Raw genomic sequence first — 18313 nt, forward strand, 5'->3', positions numbered from 1 at the left:
TGTTGTGACAGTGAGTGCCAGACGCAACGCTCTGCCTGTTGAGAGATGGGAGCGTCACAGTATGGCTTGACTGGCACAGTGTGAAGTAAGGCCTCCTTAGGGCACTCATGTGGTAAGATCCATCTCAGCAGCATTTCAAGCGCTCGACTTTAGCTGAACTGTCAGCTCACTTCAATAATGCTCATCTGTTTTGTATGGACATGACAACTTATTATAGAGACATCAGGATATCTGACAATGAGGAAAAAAAACGCAAGCAGAACAATGCAGCGCTGTGGCTTTTTCGGATGAGTGACGGTGCCTTTCTATTTGGGATTTCACACAGTGTTAGCCAAAGAGATGAAACATACTGTACCTGCCAGCTTTTTAAATAAAAACGCTTTTTCTGTGTGGGGCAGTTGGAGAAATAGGGCACACATAAAAGCACATAATACTGCATAAAATTACAGCAAATGTAAAATTGGCTTGAGCTTGTCTTTTATTGTGGACCTACTGTATTTGTTTTTGCTTATTTTCTGTATTAAATATACATATATAAACAGCTTCAATGGGACAGGTAGAACAGTTTTACACAAATGCAATCAGGTGAAAGATAGTGAAGATAGTCGCACGTATGACTACTTTATTAGCATTTTAAAACCCTGACTTGTTCTTAAACCATCTCCTTGGGAGCCTATCCCAAGGAAGAAATTGGTAGTGACAGTTCAGATAATGTTTTGACCTTAAGTTACTTTTATTCATTAATCCACGTTCATACTTTACATGACTGATAATTTAGATGGTTGTGAGTGCCCTCCAGGCTGCTAGCTTAACATACCCGGACAGACAAACTATGCAATTATGCACTATGCAGCTGAAAACTGTAAAAACTGGAAACTGGCTTCCAAACATTATATACTGTATATTCTAGTGAAGGAGTAATCTAAAAGGTGCCTCTTCTGAACAAGCCATTGCTTGCAGCTATACAGTACAATAAAGTGTTTAACCAAAGACCCAGCAACTACTTCTAGCATATATACCTATACAAAGTAGTGTATAGGTATATATACCTATGACTTCATTATGATTAAGCCCCAACATTTGCTTTGATTTTTTATTGTCTTATTTTATGTTCTCATATAAGCTGGTGCATGAAAACAGATAGCAGTAGTGGTAGGATAATAAAGTACATTAAAAAAACATTATGGTTGCATATATTGTCTATAAATAAATAAAAAATCCTGATGTTTAGGACCAGTGGGGTGTGAGCCTAAACCCATTGAACCACTGGGATAATAAAACACTGGTGGAAACCTTTTAAACCCACAAAACTGTGTGCTCCACTTTCTGGGGACGATACTCAACATGTAGATCAAACAAACTTCTGTCGAGAGAAGTGAAGAGCGCTAACAGCATAAGTCAGAGAGCCCTCAACTTATCGGGTGACAGAAAACAAGTCCAGGGTCCAGTCATTTCTCTTTTCTGAAAGGCACCACCATGATCAGCAGTCATCGTTCCAGACAGCACCAACATTTGCACGCTAAAGTTCCCTGCATGCGTGGAAACAAAGAAACCGCTTCGCTGACTGGTTTTTAATTGAGGTGGAACCATGAGTGTAAGTGAGTCGCACAACCTTGCTCCCAGAAGCTGTGGCACTGCCAGAGGGCAGCCTAGTAACAGCTGAGCATCTCCCCCTCTTTGAATCCATCTGGAAAGATGCTACCTCAGTTAAAGCACCGCACACCAAGACACCATCAAACGCCTCCTGATGCAGCATGGCAGAACTGGGGAAGTTTACTATGGGGGCAAGTGTATGTCATTTAGTGAGCCCGGGCTTTCAATATTTTATTCATCGCGTTGCACATTATTGTTTCACAGCGAGTGAAGCCATCAGACGGGGAGAGCTTTTTAATTTCAACTTAAATCTTATCATAACAGACTGAATCAGATCAGAACGAGATGCTGCTGCTGCTTTAATGGAGAAAGCACATTAGAATTTAATTGGGACAAAAATGTCACTGCTTATTTTGGGGGGGAGGGGACTGGTTACTTAATTGGTTATACAGTGGCTAACGAGTAAAGTACATTAGTGCTGTGTACACATTTCTCCTCAAAAAGAAAAAACATGTTTGCAGACTATTTGTTTGAACTTCTTTCATATTAAAATAGGACTCAAATGAAATGTCTTTGAGCTTCAGATATGACATTTCCTATTCCGAAAGTCAACACATTTTACATTTTACAGCATGTAACAGGGATTAGAAACAACTACAGTAATTACTGCCTGCTGTTGGCGGACTAGGTGACACTTTTTGCTTCTGTATTTTCCCTTGTGTCTGTGCATAGTAGCAGAATATGCTCTCTATAGTCAGCCAACAGCAGGGCACCAAATCTATCAATCTCTGCCTGTGAATGCAATCAGTGTGAGCAGATACACCAAATAAATCAGATTTGACAGAGTGCAGATATGTGGATTTTAAAATATCCTTAAGACGAGAAAGTTATACATTTATTGTTATATCCATCCACCATATTTAGCTTTGATGTCAAGGCACCCATGAGAGTTGAAATATTCTGCTTTCTTCTGACAGTTTACAAAATAAACTGGATGTTGAAGAATCTCAGTAGGAGGGCTGCTGATTCATCTGATTACTAGAAATGCACCACAGGTCAGTGTGAATTAGAGGTTACAGGAGAAGCTTCTGCAGCCTCCACCAAAGCAGTGGTGCTGCTCTGGTGCTTGATAAGCACACTGTTTTGACACTCATCTGGGCCTCCTTGTTAACTCCCCCACAACAGATCTGATGTGCTTAGACAGCCCTACGCTGCATATTAGCAGGGCTGGTTGGGCTCAGATTTCAGTGCATTTCACTTGCAGGACTTAGCATGAACACACTCTCCTGTGTTTCCTCCGATCACCGTGCCAAATAAAAACAGTTATTAAAGATTCAAACAAGGTTTCGAACAAGCAGTAAGGCAGTGATGGAGCGCAAAAAGGTGGCCCGGTGGTGGCTGCTTGCTGTATTCAAAAAGCAGCAATTTCATTCTTTAATTCTAAATAGTGTGTTGGTGATCATTTTTTAAATTAATGCTGCACAAATAAGGTTTACCATAAAGATCTGCACCCCCAGCAGCTCCACCTGGGCTAACACCGTAGGTCATGGCTATTCAACTAAAAAGTTAGTTGGGCCAGATTTTCAAACCGGGGAATTTAACTGGGCCAGATATTTTTTTTGCAGCCAGTAAGCAGCAGATCATAATCAATTTCAAACTGTATTGAAAAACAAGTAATTTTTTATTCTTTTTCCCCCTGTAAATCTGGTGACCTCTCACAAATTCACACCAAAAGGTCCATTTAAAAAAAGGGAGCTATAACCAAACTTTTTTTTTTTTGCACATTTCAAACAATAACAAAAAAACATTTCGATAATTCCCTTTCAAATTAAAATAAATATTTTGCTGACCACTCACTTTTCCTCCCATGGATGGACCCCATCCGTCACTAGTATATCCGTCACGCTTCATATCAGACCATTTTCCTCAAAAAACCCTGAAATCTTCTCAAACATTATTTCGCCAGCTGTGTGTCCCTCTAACGGTAGTAAACCGAGCAATTTGCCATCCAAGAAATGGACATATATGCACAACTGTGCATTATCAGTTCTGTCTGTGAACCCACCTTCTGCCATCCTGACATTACATCAGTTTTCTTCAGGTCATGTAACAGCATTTCAAGCCAGAACTTCAACTCTATGAATATTTGAACTGTCTGACAGGGGTACGTTTTTAATAGCAGATATCACACTGACTTTAATTTTTTCGTCACTTATCACCGCATCCACCACGGCCAGCATGCAGTATTTCACCGTTTCAGAATCTGTGAAAGGCTTGCTCTTCTTCGCCAAGATCCAGAAAACAAGAAGGGAAGCTGCTGCAGCTCTCTTGGGCTGTACAGGAGCCTCATGGTAGTACAAATCCAGTTGTAAGATTATTAAACTCGCAATTAAACTGTACTTTTGCAGCCCTCTCCTGAGATTGCTCTGGAAGGTTTGTGCAGGAAGTCTGGTGTTTGTCATTGTGGTGCCTTCGTAAGTACCGCAACACACTCACTGCAAATTAAACACATAGGTTTGGTATTTGGATTTGGCGTTAAAATGAATACGTATTTGTCAGTCCAGGCAGGGTTAAACCGAAGGTTTTAATTGTCAATTTTATGCTTTTGGACTGAGAAAGACATGCAGTTGTTGCATCATACATTACGATGATAGTTTGATATGTTTACATCACGGTACATTGTGGGTTAAATATTGCTAGGCTACTAGGAGTGTTGCATTCACAGTCTACACTACGCTGTAGGAATCTTTAATTTTTTTTAATTAATTAATTTTTTGTGTTTTCTCTGTGTTTCTGCCAGGACCACATGCGGCAACTCGCAGGTTGCTTCTGGGCCGCATGTGGCCCGCGGGCTGCCATTTGAATGGGCTTGCCCTAGGTTTTCATACTCATCCTGTCTCTAACTTCCAGCAAGAGCTCGGTATGGTGCAATACCCAAGCGCAATTCATTATAAGGGGCCTAGTTGATAGTTACTTTGTGCTAACAAAGCGGGTAACTGAAGCAGATAACACTGGCAAATTTGGGGGAAGATCAGTGGTTCCAGTAAGCTAATAATAATAATAATGGATTGGATTTATATAGCGCTTTTCAAGGCACCCAAAGCGCTTTACAATGCCACTATTCATTCACTCTCACATTCATACACTGGTGGAGGCAGCTACAGTTGTAGCCACAGCTGCCCTGGGGCAGACTGACAGAAGCGAGGCTGCCATATTGCGCCATCGGCCCCTCTGGCCAACACCAGTGGGCGGGAGGGTAAAGTGTCTTGCCCAAGGACACAACAACCAGGACAGAGAGCCCAGGGATCGAACCGGCGACCTTCCGGTTACAGATAGCTTCCCAACCCCCTGAGCCACGGTCGCCCCGCTACACTATATGGACAAAAGTACTGGGCCACCAACACATTAGACCTGCTCAGACATGGAAACCTATGCTGTGAAGCTCCTGGCTCACAGTTTTTGTGCTGATGTTGATGCCAGAGGAGGTTTGGAGCTCCTCAGTTATTGAGTCAGCAGAGCACACGCTACATCTATGACTCAGCACACGGCAACCTCGCGCTGTAACTTCATGAGCAGTTGTGGTTCCTAAGCGCTTCCGCTGTGCACTTTGTAGAATATCTAGGTGGAAATGAATTTAACAAACTGACTTTAGAATGCTGCATCTTTATATACTTTTAGTGGTTTCAAACAGTGGAGGTCAGACGACAACACGACTCTTGGGCCTTAAAGTTTAACATCTTTTATTCTTTGTTACGTATTTTGTTTTTAGATATATATTTTGGCAGTTTTAGATGTCCCTGAACATTTCACTTAGAACAGTAATTCTTAAAATGTGGGCTGTGGTCCCTCAGTGGACCATGAAGCTATTGCAGTTCAGCAATGAGGTGTTTCGAGGAGAGAAAAAAGAAAAACAAAATTTTTAATTTTCGTGTTTCTGATTTAAGCTAAAATATTTAACTTTAAAAAGAAAAAAACAGCAGGAAACAAGAAAAAAAACAAAACAGCAGCTATCTGAAAGTAAATGTCGAGCCCACCACTTACAATTGGAAATGTCAAAAATGGCTTGAAGTGTGTATATGCAAAAAAAAATTCATTTGAACAGCATAGCCTCTTTTAGCTTAATGTACAGCCTGACAGTCATGCCCACAGAGGACAGTGTGTCTGTATTATGAGTCACCGCAAGAATAGCAAAGGTGTAAACTGATCAGATTTAAACAGTAAAAATATTCATTTTATCACTTTGTTGGCTGCAGTTTACATTTTTCAGAAGTGAAGAAGAAAGAGAAGTGAAGCCAGTGAATCTGTGCACTGTTAATAGAAATTATTTCTAATAAACAAAATGACATTTAAAGCAACAAATCAGTGAAAGAAGATTAAAGAAATTCTCTTTTAATAACATTAAGATGCTTTTGATTTCACCAGGAATAACAGAAACCACTAACTCGATAAAGGCCGAAACATTATTATCAGCGTTTCCTTAATTTCTGCTGTCACAGGATAAAGCAAGCAAACTGCAGCACAAACTTAGTTAACTGTGTCAAATAACAAATGGCATCTAAGGTGGAACTGGAGAGAGAACAAATGGGAATTATATAATGATCACATTTCATTACCCACTGTTATGCCACAGAGAATACCAACTAAAGCAAACAAAATTGTTTTGATGTCTGTGAAGCATCAGTGCCGGCTGAATGTTCGCAGGAATGCTACTTAGATTTTTATGAATGAGCAGCAACGTCCATTTCAATTTCATCTGGGAGGCGAGCACACATAAGGTCCCCTCTCTGATTCCAAATTTTCCGTCGGGAGGGAAGAGTCCTCTCCTAGAAGCTTGAAGGCAGAGCGCCGGGTGGTCTATTGATTTTGGAGTGCTGGCTGTGTGATTGCCTGTGCACAGAAAGCTTAAATCAAGAGCACTCGTTGCTCTTTTGCTTATACAAGTGGAAGATTACTGTGCAGCAGTTGTACCGATGCTGGAGTACGAAACCTGGCCCATTAAACACACACACACGCACACACATACACCAGTGTTATGTTGTACATAATGCATTGAAAGAGCCTGAGCATGGACTGACAGGAGCAGCTGGGTAGGGGAAAAGGTCAACCTGAGTTAATCAGCTAGAATCAGCATCAGCTGAGTAGAAAGTAACTGTCTGTGTGTGTGTGTGTGTGTGTGTGGGTGCACATGTGCGTGCATTGCAGAGTGCTCGTATCTCTGGAAAATAAACAATCAAATAGAAAGCCAAATCTTTTACACGGCAACCGCAAAAGGGCATCATGGTAGCAAAGAGATGTTGGAAAACTCTGCAAAACGTCCGACGTATTAATAATGAAACGTTTCACATGTCACAGAACGTATGCGCACTCTGCTGAGACACCCATAACCCCGAAATCTCGCAGCAGATTATGATCAAAATAAATGCGCAGATCACATCTGACCCTCACAGGTAGAACCAACACGACAGACACATATTAGTTAGTACGACATTGGGAAGCTGGCCTCTAACAGAGCTGTAGAGGCGCACATCAATTTTTCAAGTCATGTTGACAAAAGCTTTCAGACCCCTGTTAATACACACTGCACGGTTTTTCTCTTCAGGAAAGGTATGCACTTATCATATATTTTATTTAGTAAAAAAAAGGCCAGCAGCTAGAAGCTTCACATCCCAGAGATGTGCTTCCTTTTATTACACGTGTACGTGTGGGCACCCGTGCATTGTAAGTATGAATAGAAATCCTTATGTGTTTATAAGAAAGACAAAGAGAATAAAGGAAACACAGATGCTTTGTGTTCTCCACACTGTTAAAATTCATGACCTTGTAACACTGACAGCTAACAGCACGTAGACTATAAACAGTATATTGTAGGGCTGCAGTCTGAAGGTCAGCTCTTGTATACTGTACAGCTTTACACAAAAGAATAGAGAAAATAGTTATACTGTTAACTCCACTGTTAAAATGTCTGCTTTCACATTTCAGGAAATCTGAGTATTTTACAGCAAGTTGCCAACTTTCATATACCAGGGAATGGCTTTCACCAGTCATTTCGGTGAAACAGATCTCTGATCAGCCCAAAGGCAGAGGTGTGTTTAATGTGGAAAGACTCATTTTGTGACTTTATTTTAATGCCACAATATTAGCCCAAATAATTATTTATAAATTAAAAGCTCCAATTGGCAGATTTATGTAAAAACAGCAACTTCAGCAGCTACCTTTGTGATGCTTACAGGTTAGCAATGGCACACAAGTATAGAAAAAGACTGTGGATCTTCACACTTTGTTCTTTTGGGGGTGGCAACAATGAGATGAGAAGGCTGATGTCACTCATGCCTGTTCCTTACATATTCACAAGCTCTGTTGGTGGAAGGGCTCTAGTTACATATTATAGGTAGTCATTGTTTTTAATAAAAACCACTGATAAGCCCTATAAACTCTGTATAGACAGGCCCTTTTTTTAACTGATTATTTTCATATACATATATATGTTTTGTTTTTTTCCAAGCAATTGCAGATAATCCATCTGATTGCCTCAGCGGAGATTAGGGTGCCATCACGTAGTTCAACCCCTGCCTTGGTACACCTTTAAGTCTATCAGAGAGAGATCATCATTCACAGTCAAATTCCTGACCTAAAACATGAGAGTCTGGGAGAAAACCCAAGAACCCGGAGAGAACCCAAACAGGTAAAGTCCACAAAGAAAGGCTTCAGCAAGCCGGTGGATTTGAACCCAGAACACGCTAACCGCTGTAAGAAACGCAAGCTGGAACAGTAACATTTGAGCTGACTTGCAGACTGGCAGAAATGCAAATGAAGTTCTTTAAAATAAAAAGCAGAGTCACTTATGCAACAACAGAAAACAACTACAAGCATCGATGGTCTTTAATAATTCATAGAAAAACTACCTGCCAACTGGCACGAGCCATGCACACTAAATGGAAAGATATGGAGGGGGCAATAAGTGCAGAATTTCTGCCACAGAAGTTGTCAGCCTCAGCACTGTGACTTCAACCAATAAGAGGATGGGATGGGGCAGTGACACTATCAATCCACATCAACTGTTTAACCCTAAAACCAGCAAGAGAGAACCATCAGTCACATACAGCAAAGAATGACAATCAATGTTGAAAAGTTAAAATAGTACTCAATACTTCTTTTTCAAGATGTTTTTATAGCTTTAGAAGAGTTAACAGCAAAAACGGGCTATCAAGATTTCACGGTCAGGACCAGCAGGGAGTTTAGTCTTAGGCGGGAACTCAGATGGGCTGCCAGCCCACTGAAAGAAACCAAAATGTCAAACTACTCCTTTAAAAAAGTTTACCAGAATTAACCAAAAAAATTCCATCAATCCATCTTCTTCCAAATATCCAATTCAAGGTCACGGAGAGCTGGAGCTAAAAAAAAAAAAAAAAAAGTAATATCAGCTGTCGGGCTGCGAGTTAGGGCGAGAAGCGGGGTACACGCTGGACAGGTTGCTTTACACTTTACACAGGTTGCTTTACACATATGCATGCACGCGCATCAAACTGTGTCATAGAATCATCAGAAATAAGATGATGGAGTTTTAATGTACAACAACAAATCGACTCAACATGTTTAAAACGTGCCAAAAAGAAAATCAGCTCGAAAGAAAAATAGTGATTTCTCCACAAAATGCCATGTTTTCATTCATTTTTCATCACTTTTTACCTTTAAACAAGGTTCTGTTATTTATGCCGTCCTCTTCTGCAATGTGTTAACTTGTGGAGCTCCAGCAGTTATTTATCTTAACAGCAAATTTTGCTTTTTGCATAACTAAATGAAAAAAGTCATTAGAATTTAATTTTGCAGAATGGTTCAAACCGGTGCCACCTCTGGAAGAAAACTGAAATATAGCATACAATATTATCAAACATGATTCTTGTCCAGTACTACAAAGACGAGTTCTCGGAAACCTGACAGAGACAAGACAGAGACCTGCAGACGTCCTGATCTGCTCAGACTCTGAATCGTCTTTTTACCTTGTTTGTACTACAAAAAAAAAACATACGCTGAGATGTCAATTTGATTTGTCAAAAAGAGCATTTCACCATATTTTATGAGCACATAATTTCATGTTATTACAGTTTCCCCACATCAGCTCCCACGAACACACTCGCTCACCACAACAGTAAGCATACTAGAAATCATCAAGTCAGATTTTAGTTACTGCCGTTAAAGCGTATCATTTCAGAACCGCAGCGTTTACTTCCTTTCTCTCCGTCTCCGCTTTGTTTCCCCTGTGTGGTGCAATAATTTTAACTCTGTGAGCAGTACACCCTTCCCTCTCCCTCTAACCAGAGAGCCAGGAGTCACCTAACCAAAGGACGTCAACACTTGCAATCTTCAGTCTTCGTTTGGCTTTTTCACATTGCACACGTCCCCCAAAATACCATGTTTCTCAGACTACTTGTAAACCTAACTTTGCCTCGTGTGAGTTTCCAAAACCGAAGCGTTTTACATTTTAAAGTCGCTGAAGAATTGTTTCCTGAACTCACACAAAGGTCAGTGGACCCCACGAATACCCACATCAATAATTCACAGTCTTAAATTATTGACTTACATATAAATACTTGAATAAATGTACAAGGAAACAAAGCAGATATGGTAACTATTCTATAAATAATCCACAGAAAAAGCAACACCTTTAAGATTTGTTTTAACTCCGCTTTAGCCACATATCCACAGAGTATGAGGCCCCCACAGAGAACGCCCTTTCAGGTATTTCATTTTTGCTCGAATATGTCACTAGAGAAATGATCTGCATGTGTTCAAAGCCCCACTGAGCCTTCCTACGCCAAACACAATTGGTTAAGGTTTTTTTATCCGCTTGTCCTACATTCATTGTGTGTCAAACAATTTAGTGAACTGCCCAAGGCTTTGACTTTTTGAAGTTGCCGTTAATATCGTTTAATATCAACTAATGATATAGGTCAAGACTCATTTTGTCATTATTGCATTTTTTTTTTAAAAGATGCAACATATATAGGTCTGTTTCATGTGGAAACCTAATTTGTATTTTGCAACATTCAACAGTTTAAAAAACTTTAATTATTCTTTGCATTTTTTAGCACACTTCACAGGAGAGCAGCTACAGGTCTATAAGTGTGCCGTTTATTGTGCGGATATAAGTGTTACTGAATGCCAACAGAGGCTGCACTCACATACTTCAGTAAAAGCATTTGATAACAGCGTGCTTCATGCCCTACTAAGGTTTTTAAGTATTAGAAGTAAAAGCATCAATTCTGCTGACATTTAGTTTCTGTAAAATGTATTTGACAATATTAAAAGGCTAATGTTTCCTTACAGGTCGTGCATAAACTGAAAACGGTAAAAGTCATTTTCAACTTTGGCCTGCAGTAAATGCCCAAGAAAAGCACAGCCTTAAATTCACATCTGCATGACATTTTGTAGGTTACGTACTTGTGTGCTTCGATGCTTGTAGGGCGAGCTGCTCTCCAGGTCTGCCAGTATGCTGGTGAGGGAGTCGATCTCTGCGTCCAGACTGGAGCGCCTCTCTTCCAGCGTCTTTTCATGGCCTTTCACCTGTGAGAAGACGTCCGATAAAGTGTTCAGACTCCTTCACTGTTTGCACACTCTACTGTGGTGCATATGTTTCATTTGAAACATATGCATTAGTTGAACTTCTAAATTACATTAAAATTGAAAACATGTTATTCAAAAACTTTCTAAAATCGTCAAATCTGTTAGCAGATTTCCCCGAACATGAGAAGCACTTTCAGAGCCCAATGTTGCTTCCACCATGCCTCATAAGAAGGGATTTATGCACCTGTTATAGCCTTGTGTTAGCAATACGGTGACTCCCCAGCATACCCAGACTATAGTTACACCATAGTTAGTTAGTTACAAATCAAAGTGAAGTGAAGCAACACCAAATCTGATTGGTCTCCTTGGTAGTCACATGTTCTGTAAATGTCTGATCAGACCTGAAGTCGTCTCTCTTTCCTGCATTTTAGTAAAGTAACTGTTGTTCAGTATTTAAGTGCTCCAACAGTATCATTCATGACTGCAGAGAAATGCAAACAAACCAGCATATAGATATAAACATCAGCATCACGTAGTCTGTTTCATACTCTCACAGCGGCAGTTTGTTTTTTTCCTTTGTCCAAATGGTAAATCTACCACAGATGCACCAATCGATCACCCAGGGACCAGAATTGGTCGATTTCCACTCCTTGGCCTTGACCCTGAACCCCATTAGAGGACCAGAGTGAAAATGTTTGTGTCAACAAACCTAAATCACCAGCTTAACATGGACATTTTAAAGGAGCCAACAAATGATAAGTGATCCTGAGCTCAGAGCTAGCCACAAGCCAGCAGCCTCAGTATTAGCAATGGATCAAAGTAGTAGAGCAACGGGTTGATATCCTTTTATTTGGTGAAGTTATGAACATACAGTGATCCCTCGCTATATCGCAGTTCAACTTCTGCAGCCTCGCTGTTTCACTGATTTTTTTTGTGCATTTTGCATCCTTTTCTTTTTTTAACAACGCATTGTGTTGTGCGTCCTGATTGGCTCTAGACCATTGTCAGTCAATCTCATGCCGTGTCTCCTGTACAGCACAAAATGAGTTCAGCTTGTCAAACTTACATAAATCTTTGATCGCTAGCAGTGTGACTGCTCCGCAACAAACACACGAAACGTCGTCACCTGCGAGTGCCTTTGGTTTCATTCTATAATGCTGGACTTATTTTTCTACGAAGGTTTGAACTTTGAGAGTATTTAAACAAGAGAGAAAATTGTGAAAATGTCCATGCAGGGGTTTTACATTTCACTTATCGTGGGTTATTTTTACAGCGTAACTCGAGGGATCGCTGTACTGTAAATTATGAAGTACCTGGCATTAGTTTTATATCAGCCTTTGTTTGGTAAGATAAAATAAAATCTGTCAGGTAAAGGTGGAGAGGTGTACACGTTTTCATCAGGGGAAACCGCTGTAAATTTTACCTGTAAATTATTATTGTTATGATTCTCATTATTATTATTGATATTATTCGGAAGAAAACCATAACTGGCAAAAATCGGGATCGGCACACTTAAAGTGGAGTCGCCCAAGAAAATTGCAATCTGTGTTTCTAATCCATGCATTGTGGTCACAGCAACACTCACCTTGGGTGTGGGTTATGTTGTAACAGGTAGGGCTGGGTCATATCATACTGTTCACGGTAATACCGGTATAATGTTGGGCAGAGATAAGAAAATGAAATAATGCGATAGAATATGGGTAAAACGCGCATGCCTTTGTTTTCATGGAAACATGGCGGAAAAACCATGCTGGCGACGGAGAATGAGAAGAGCGAAAGCGGATCATTGAATGAAACAGATGAACCAGAATTGGTTTGTAAAAATGCTGCAAGTTCAGTGGTGTGGAACTGGTTTGGCTTTTGTCCATCAGATACACAACAAAGCACTATTTGTGGTAGCGCATGCTAGCGACGGCCGTATTTTGGAAAATACGGCACACTTAAAATCAATCCTTTGATTTTTCTGACAATCGACAGTGCCCCTTATAATCCCGTGTGCCTTATGTATGAATTCTGGTTGTGTTTACTGACCTCGAAACGATTTTATGTACACGGTGCTCAAAAATCTGTCAAATGTTTTAGTACGACTTTGCTAACCTACGAAGCCGCACCGCTTGATGGATTGTCGGAGCATTACGGCTATTGTAGGCAGGCGCCTCGCGGAGTGATACGTACTGTGCGTCAACATAATATTACCATATTGTGTGTGTGTGTGTGTGTGTGTGTGTGTGTATAACCTCTTTTTAAGTTTTGTGGATATTATACATGGTTATGCTGAGGATATGTCAGCCAATTTCCACTGGAAATGCCTTTTGGTTAAACTGTCAGCAAGGAATTTGCATTTGCAATGTTAAATATTTATGTAACTTTAATGCACATAAAAAAAAAAAACAGCTGCTTGTTTAAGTGAAAATACATTGATTTTTTTCCCCCACTAATAAAGTTGTGGAGTTGTAAAGTATTTTGTCTAGTGTCAATTATATCGTCAGTTATATCGTTGTCACAAATTTTCAAATGTATATCGTGATAAATATTTTTGGTCATATCGCCCTGCTCTAGTAACAGGTACAGCCCGGGTTCACAGGGTCAAGTTACTGTCACCATAATGCCATCGGCGATGAGTATTTCTAACTCTGTGCTGCTCAGAAATATTTTCTCCTGCTTTTTTCTCTCTGCACTTCTTAAACTTTGCATTACAAGTTCATGTTTCACCTTGACCTCAGACAATCTTTTTAAAAGCCACACATCAATAGCAGAGACTTCTCTCAGTGAGAAAGAAGCGATGCATTGTATGAAAGACAACTTTCATAACACGGTGCACTATTCACCTGCCTTTTACTGCGCTTTGATTTACAGTATCTCATTCTTCATACATTATTCATCACAATCTCATCCAGCACTATTTCACAGAGAAAGGTCAATTCTTTAAAATCAAAGTCAAACTTTTTTTTTAATCCACACTTTGAATGTATTCTGCAGAGGATGCTAAGAATTGCTGTGATTTTTATTTAACTCTGTTATTATCAGAGGAAGCTTGAAAGCATCAGTAACAGGATCACTGCAGCAGCAGTCGCTGATTTATTCATCCGCATTTTTTCTCTTTCGCTTCAGAGAAAAATGCAACCTCGACATATGAAAAGACACAAACTATTTAATCAAAAGAAAAACAAAAGTGATGCGCAGAAATCTGGAAAGTAGTTAAAGTGATCTGACCGATAGTGGCACCCGGTTTTCTACAAAATTCCCGGGAATTTCTCCATGGAACGACAGATGTATTTTTAGTCTTCTGAACTATGCTGCAACTGCAAGAAGACTTCTTGCAATTGCCTGTGGGGGCTTTTTGAGTTGGTTGGATCAGTGGCTGCTTCTTATTCTAATGTTATGTGTTTGGATTACCTGTCACAATCTATTACAGGCAGGGCTTGCCTCCATTTGAAGCAGAGCTGCTGCTTAAAAACATCTAAGGCAATCATGAGCGGGAGTAAACAAAGCAAAACACTAATGGCTTGTCTCAAATCAACAAAAGAAAAAAACGGGCAAACTTGTTTAACGGTGATAACGAGGAGGATGAAAGGAAACATCGCAGACTTTGTGTTGCGGAGGAATTTGCCGTGTAGGGCTTCGTAATGCGAACTGCAGCCAGGATGAGAGGTTTGTTTTTCTCTCTCCCGCTAAAGGTCTCGGCTTTTACGTGTCATAATCCAGACATCTCCCTCTGTCAGGGGGATAAAGACAAGAGCATATTTCTGCTTCTTTTAAGTAAAATGCCATTAAATCGCTGATTTATTCATTCACTATGTAGAATTTCTCCAGAAAGACATTTTTGATTGATATCTTCCCTTTTTTTTCTGAACAGCGTTCTCTTCTGCTCTGGCTGCAGGACACATAATTAAGATACCCGTGGTGTTTTAAGGAATTAAACTGCAGGCCAGAAAGACTCGGCAGTGTGATAGGAAAAGAAAATTTCGAGATGAATACAGGAAAGCACTTTAAAAAATAATTGAGGGATGGAATTTCTTATGTAATTTCAGGCCTTGAAAATCTTTTCCTTCATCTCTCCACACAAGAAAAATCAAGAATAGTGGCAAAAATTACAGCAGCAAAAAGGGAACTAAATTAATGCTCGTGATTATAACCATCATCCTGTTCAGCTAATGTGTTGCATTTGACAGCTGTCCTGACAAAACCACCGATCTCCAAAAGCTGAGATGTTCACACACGAAGGAAAACAATAATATTTATACTCTTACTAGCTTTGCATTTTTAACCTACGGGAACAAAGCAGTCTGAGTTAAAGGGCCCATATCATGCAAATGTATATGTTATATTTATATTCTGGGGTTTTTCTCGCACATGTCTGCATGATTTACAATTCAAAAGAAACCCTTTATTTATCATATACAGACCACAAATGATGCAGTCCCATCAGTTCAGCCTCTGTCTGTTTTAGTTCCTGTCACCTAAAGGCCCCAGTGGTAATACATGGGAATACATGTAAAAACGGCAAAGAGCTCTATTATGATTAAGGGACGTATGCTGAGCTAGAAGCCAGTTTACGGCCCAGCTGCCTCTTTTATTGTGCAGGTTTCCCACTTCTAAAACCTTCCTAGCACCTTCAAAGGTCTGTGTGTTTATGTGACATTATCACTTCAAGTCCACGGGTTCTGTGGGAACTCGCAAGCACAATGCACATGTGCAGCGGGATGCACGGCACAGATGCAAACCTGGAAGCTATCAGCTTTATTTTGGCTCACGGACCAGGCTACCAACTTCCACTGGAGTTAGCAGGTAACCAATTCTGCTCAATTTATACAGACTTTTCTTCTGATTCATCAACATTTTCTCAAAAACATCTACACGCGTTTGAGCACGACAAAATCCGAGGCACGGGGGAAAAAGAAAGGGAAGATATCAATCAGATCCAACCAAACAAGTTTAAAGCCAAAGTCTGTAAGGGTCAGTGACCCTGGACGAATGGACAGAGGTAAACTGAAATCCCTGGCATTGGAACATGCAGGGAACATTTTTACTTCAACTTTGCAACATTTTTAAAATCATTATTTTCCTTTAACAGATGAGATCCGGACAGAATATCCAGACATATGAGAAAGGTTTGGCATTTTTACCATGAAGCTATGTGGCACTCACCTTTAGTTTGTGAGCTTTACCAACATACAGGGATTTTTGACATCATAATAATATATATTTGATAGACGTTCAGAAAAGGCCAAAGTGCCACATGTTGCCTTCAAACAAATCCATCTGATTGAAGAGATGCTTACAGGAAGTGGAAACGTTGTACTGTAACTTGGCAAATTGATTTCATTTTCTACTGTCTCTGATTATAGGTAAAGTTTTAAAAATACATTTTTGCATGATAGTAGGAGTCTGGATTTCATCTCCCAGTTATACTGAAATATAATATAGGAGTTTAAGAAGGGAGGTGAAAGCATGGAAAACCTGCTCAGGTTCATATGGACAAGTGAAAATTTATAGATCTGTTCACAGTTAACAAATGTGTAGATACCAGTAAAACTGACTGTTAGATGTCCAGAAAATCCTCTAAGCATGCATGCTGCCTGTAAAGTCTGCCATTACTCCACCAGACATGTGTTCACCACTTTGCTCACCTGTTACCGTTTAGCACATGCAGACAAGGACCCAGATTATTCCCAGTTAGATTTATTTTTAAAAGCTTTTTCATCCAGAGAATTTTGACTGCTTAGAAATGTATAAAACTGCTACAAAAGACTTCTAAGCAATAAATGTGAGCCAAAAGATTAATAAGAAATACCAGCACCAAGGAGACATTTTTTAAATGATTCAAAGTTTCTGGATGTGGCGATGTAGATTAAATTCAGCTTTTTCCTCAATCATCAGAAAAGCGTACAAGATTTAAGACTGAAAATTTAAAAACTTGTGCTGCATTCCTGTCTCCAGGTACAAATCGAGAGGATGCTGGGTCGTAAGTGTAGGTGTAACATTATTAAACTGTAACAAAGTGAACAGGATCGACACTGATTGTTGAGCAGCAGCCGGAGTTTAGGTAGAAACTGCCCCACCCAGCAAGCACAAGATCAAAGTCATCAGCCTTCATTAAACTAAGGGGTATATGGAAGTTTAAGGTTTCCGTAGACTTCTAAGAAGAGAAGTAAATTCTGTTGTACGCCTATTGCATTCCTCACTGCTCACGTGTCTCTGTGCTCTGCCTAAAGTGTAAGAGGGGAGCAGCTCTGCTGGCTGGCTGAACCTGACGTTCAACAAAGCCACGAAATTCAGAACTCCAACAGTCGAAGCGCTGCACCTTTTAAAATAACTGCGTGACTTTGAAAGTGCTTTAGATTACATTAAGGTCATAGCGCAGCATGCATGCACGTATACTGATAGTCCTAGGGTTTTTTAAAGCTTCGAGTTTTATACTTACTGTGTTTACAGTTTGTGTGGGAAGAGCAGTGAATTTACACGCAATGCATAACTTATTTGAATTATGCAACATTCTGTCTCCAAGCTTACAAAGGAAGCATTCATTTAGGATAGAAAACTGGTCAGATCAAATGAGGGGCTTGAAGAGGGAGACTTTCTTTCTTCCTGTTTGCAGCGAACAAAGGAATGTGAAGCACTTGGAGGATTTCATAGCAGAGGTCGAGCGCTGCGAGTGTCAGCCAGAGGTGCAGAGGCCAGAAATCCCAGGAGGGCCAAATGCCTGTGGGTATTATGACCAGCAAAGCGCAGAAAAGTGACCGGGCTCCACCAATAGGTGTCAGCCTTCCATCCTTCCTGCATCAGAGCCCTCGGAAATGTTTGTGTGTGTGTGTGTGTGTGTGTGTGTGTGGGTCCACGGGTGGAGAGCGGCTGGCTCCAGGCAGCATCTGGAGCTGGACGTCTCTGCATTTGGCTGCAGCTCAAATGGACAAATAGTTTTGCTGGACTTGGTACGTGAACTCAGTGCGGCGCTCGGGGCTGTCTTTGCTTTCTGCGCCGACTCTTAGAGAGTTACTGACAACCAAGAAAATTTAATAGAACAGCGGCTCCTCTCACCTGATAATCGTATGAGTTCCCCAGCGGTGGAGGAGGGAAGGAACCAGGGGATGACAGGAAGCCGGTTGACTCTTCGACAGGTGGTGGAGGGGGAGGGTAGTCCGCTGGGATGGAGACACAC

The 18313-nt window shown here is 40.5% G+C and overlaps 1 protein-coding gene across 1 annotated transcript in view; it reads right to left on the minus strand.

Moving 5' to 3' along the window:
• lpp (LIM domain containing preferred translocation partner in lipoma) overlaps positions 1-18313 on the minus strand; it is a 189574-nt gene that overhangs the window by 85316 nt on the left and 85945 nt on the right. Inside the window, exons 5-6 of the mRNA XM_085347083.1 lie at positions 18193-18296; positions 11032-11154 (exon numbers count right to left, since the gene is read on the minus strand). Coding sequence (XP_085203209.1) covers positions 11032-11154; positions 18193-18296 — 227 coding nt within the window. The remainder of the gene's footprint in view (positions 1-11031; positions 11155-18192; positions 18297-18313) is intronic.

This window comes from Diplotaxodon limnothrissa, linkage group LG23, assembly GCF_057381915.1.
Source record: "Diplotaxodon limnothrissa isolate DT_005_m linkage group LG23, D_limnothrissa_male_GT1.1, whole genome shotgun sequence".
Taxonomy (NCBI): Eukaryota; Metazoa; Chordata; class Actinopteri; order Cichliformes; family Cichlidae; genus Diplotaxodon; species Diplotaxodon limnothrissa.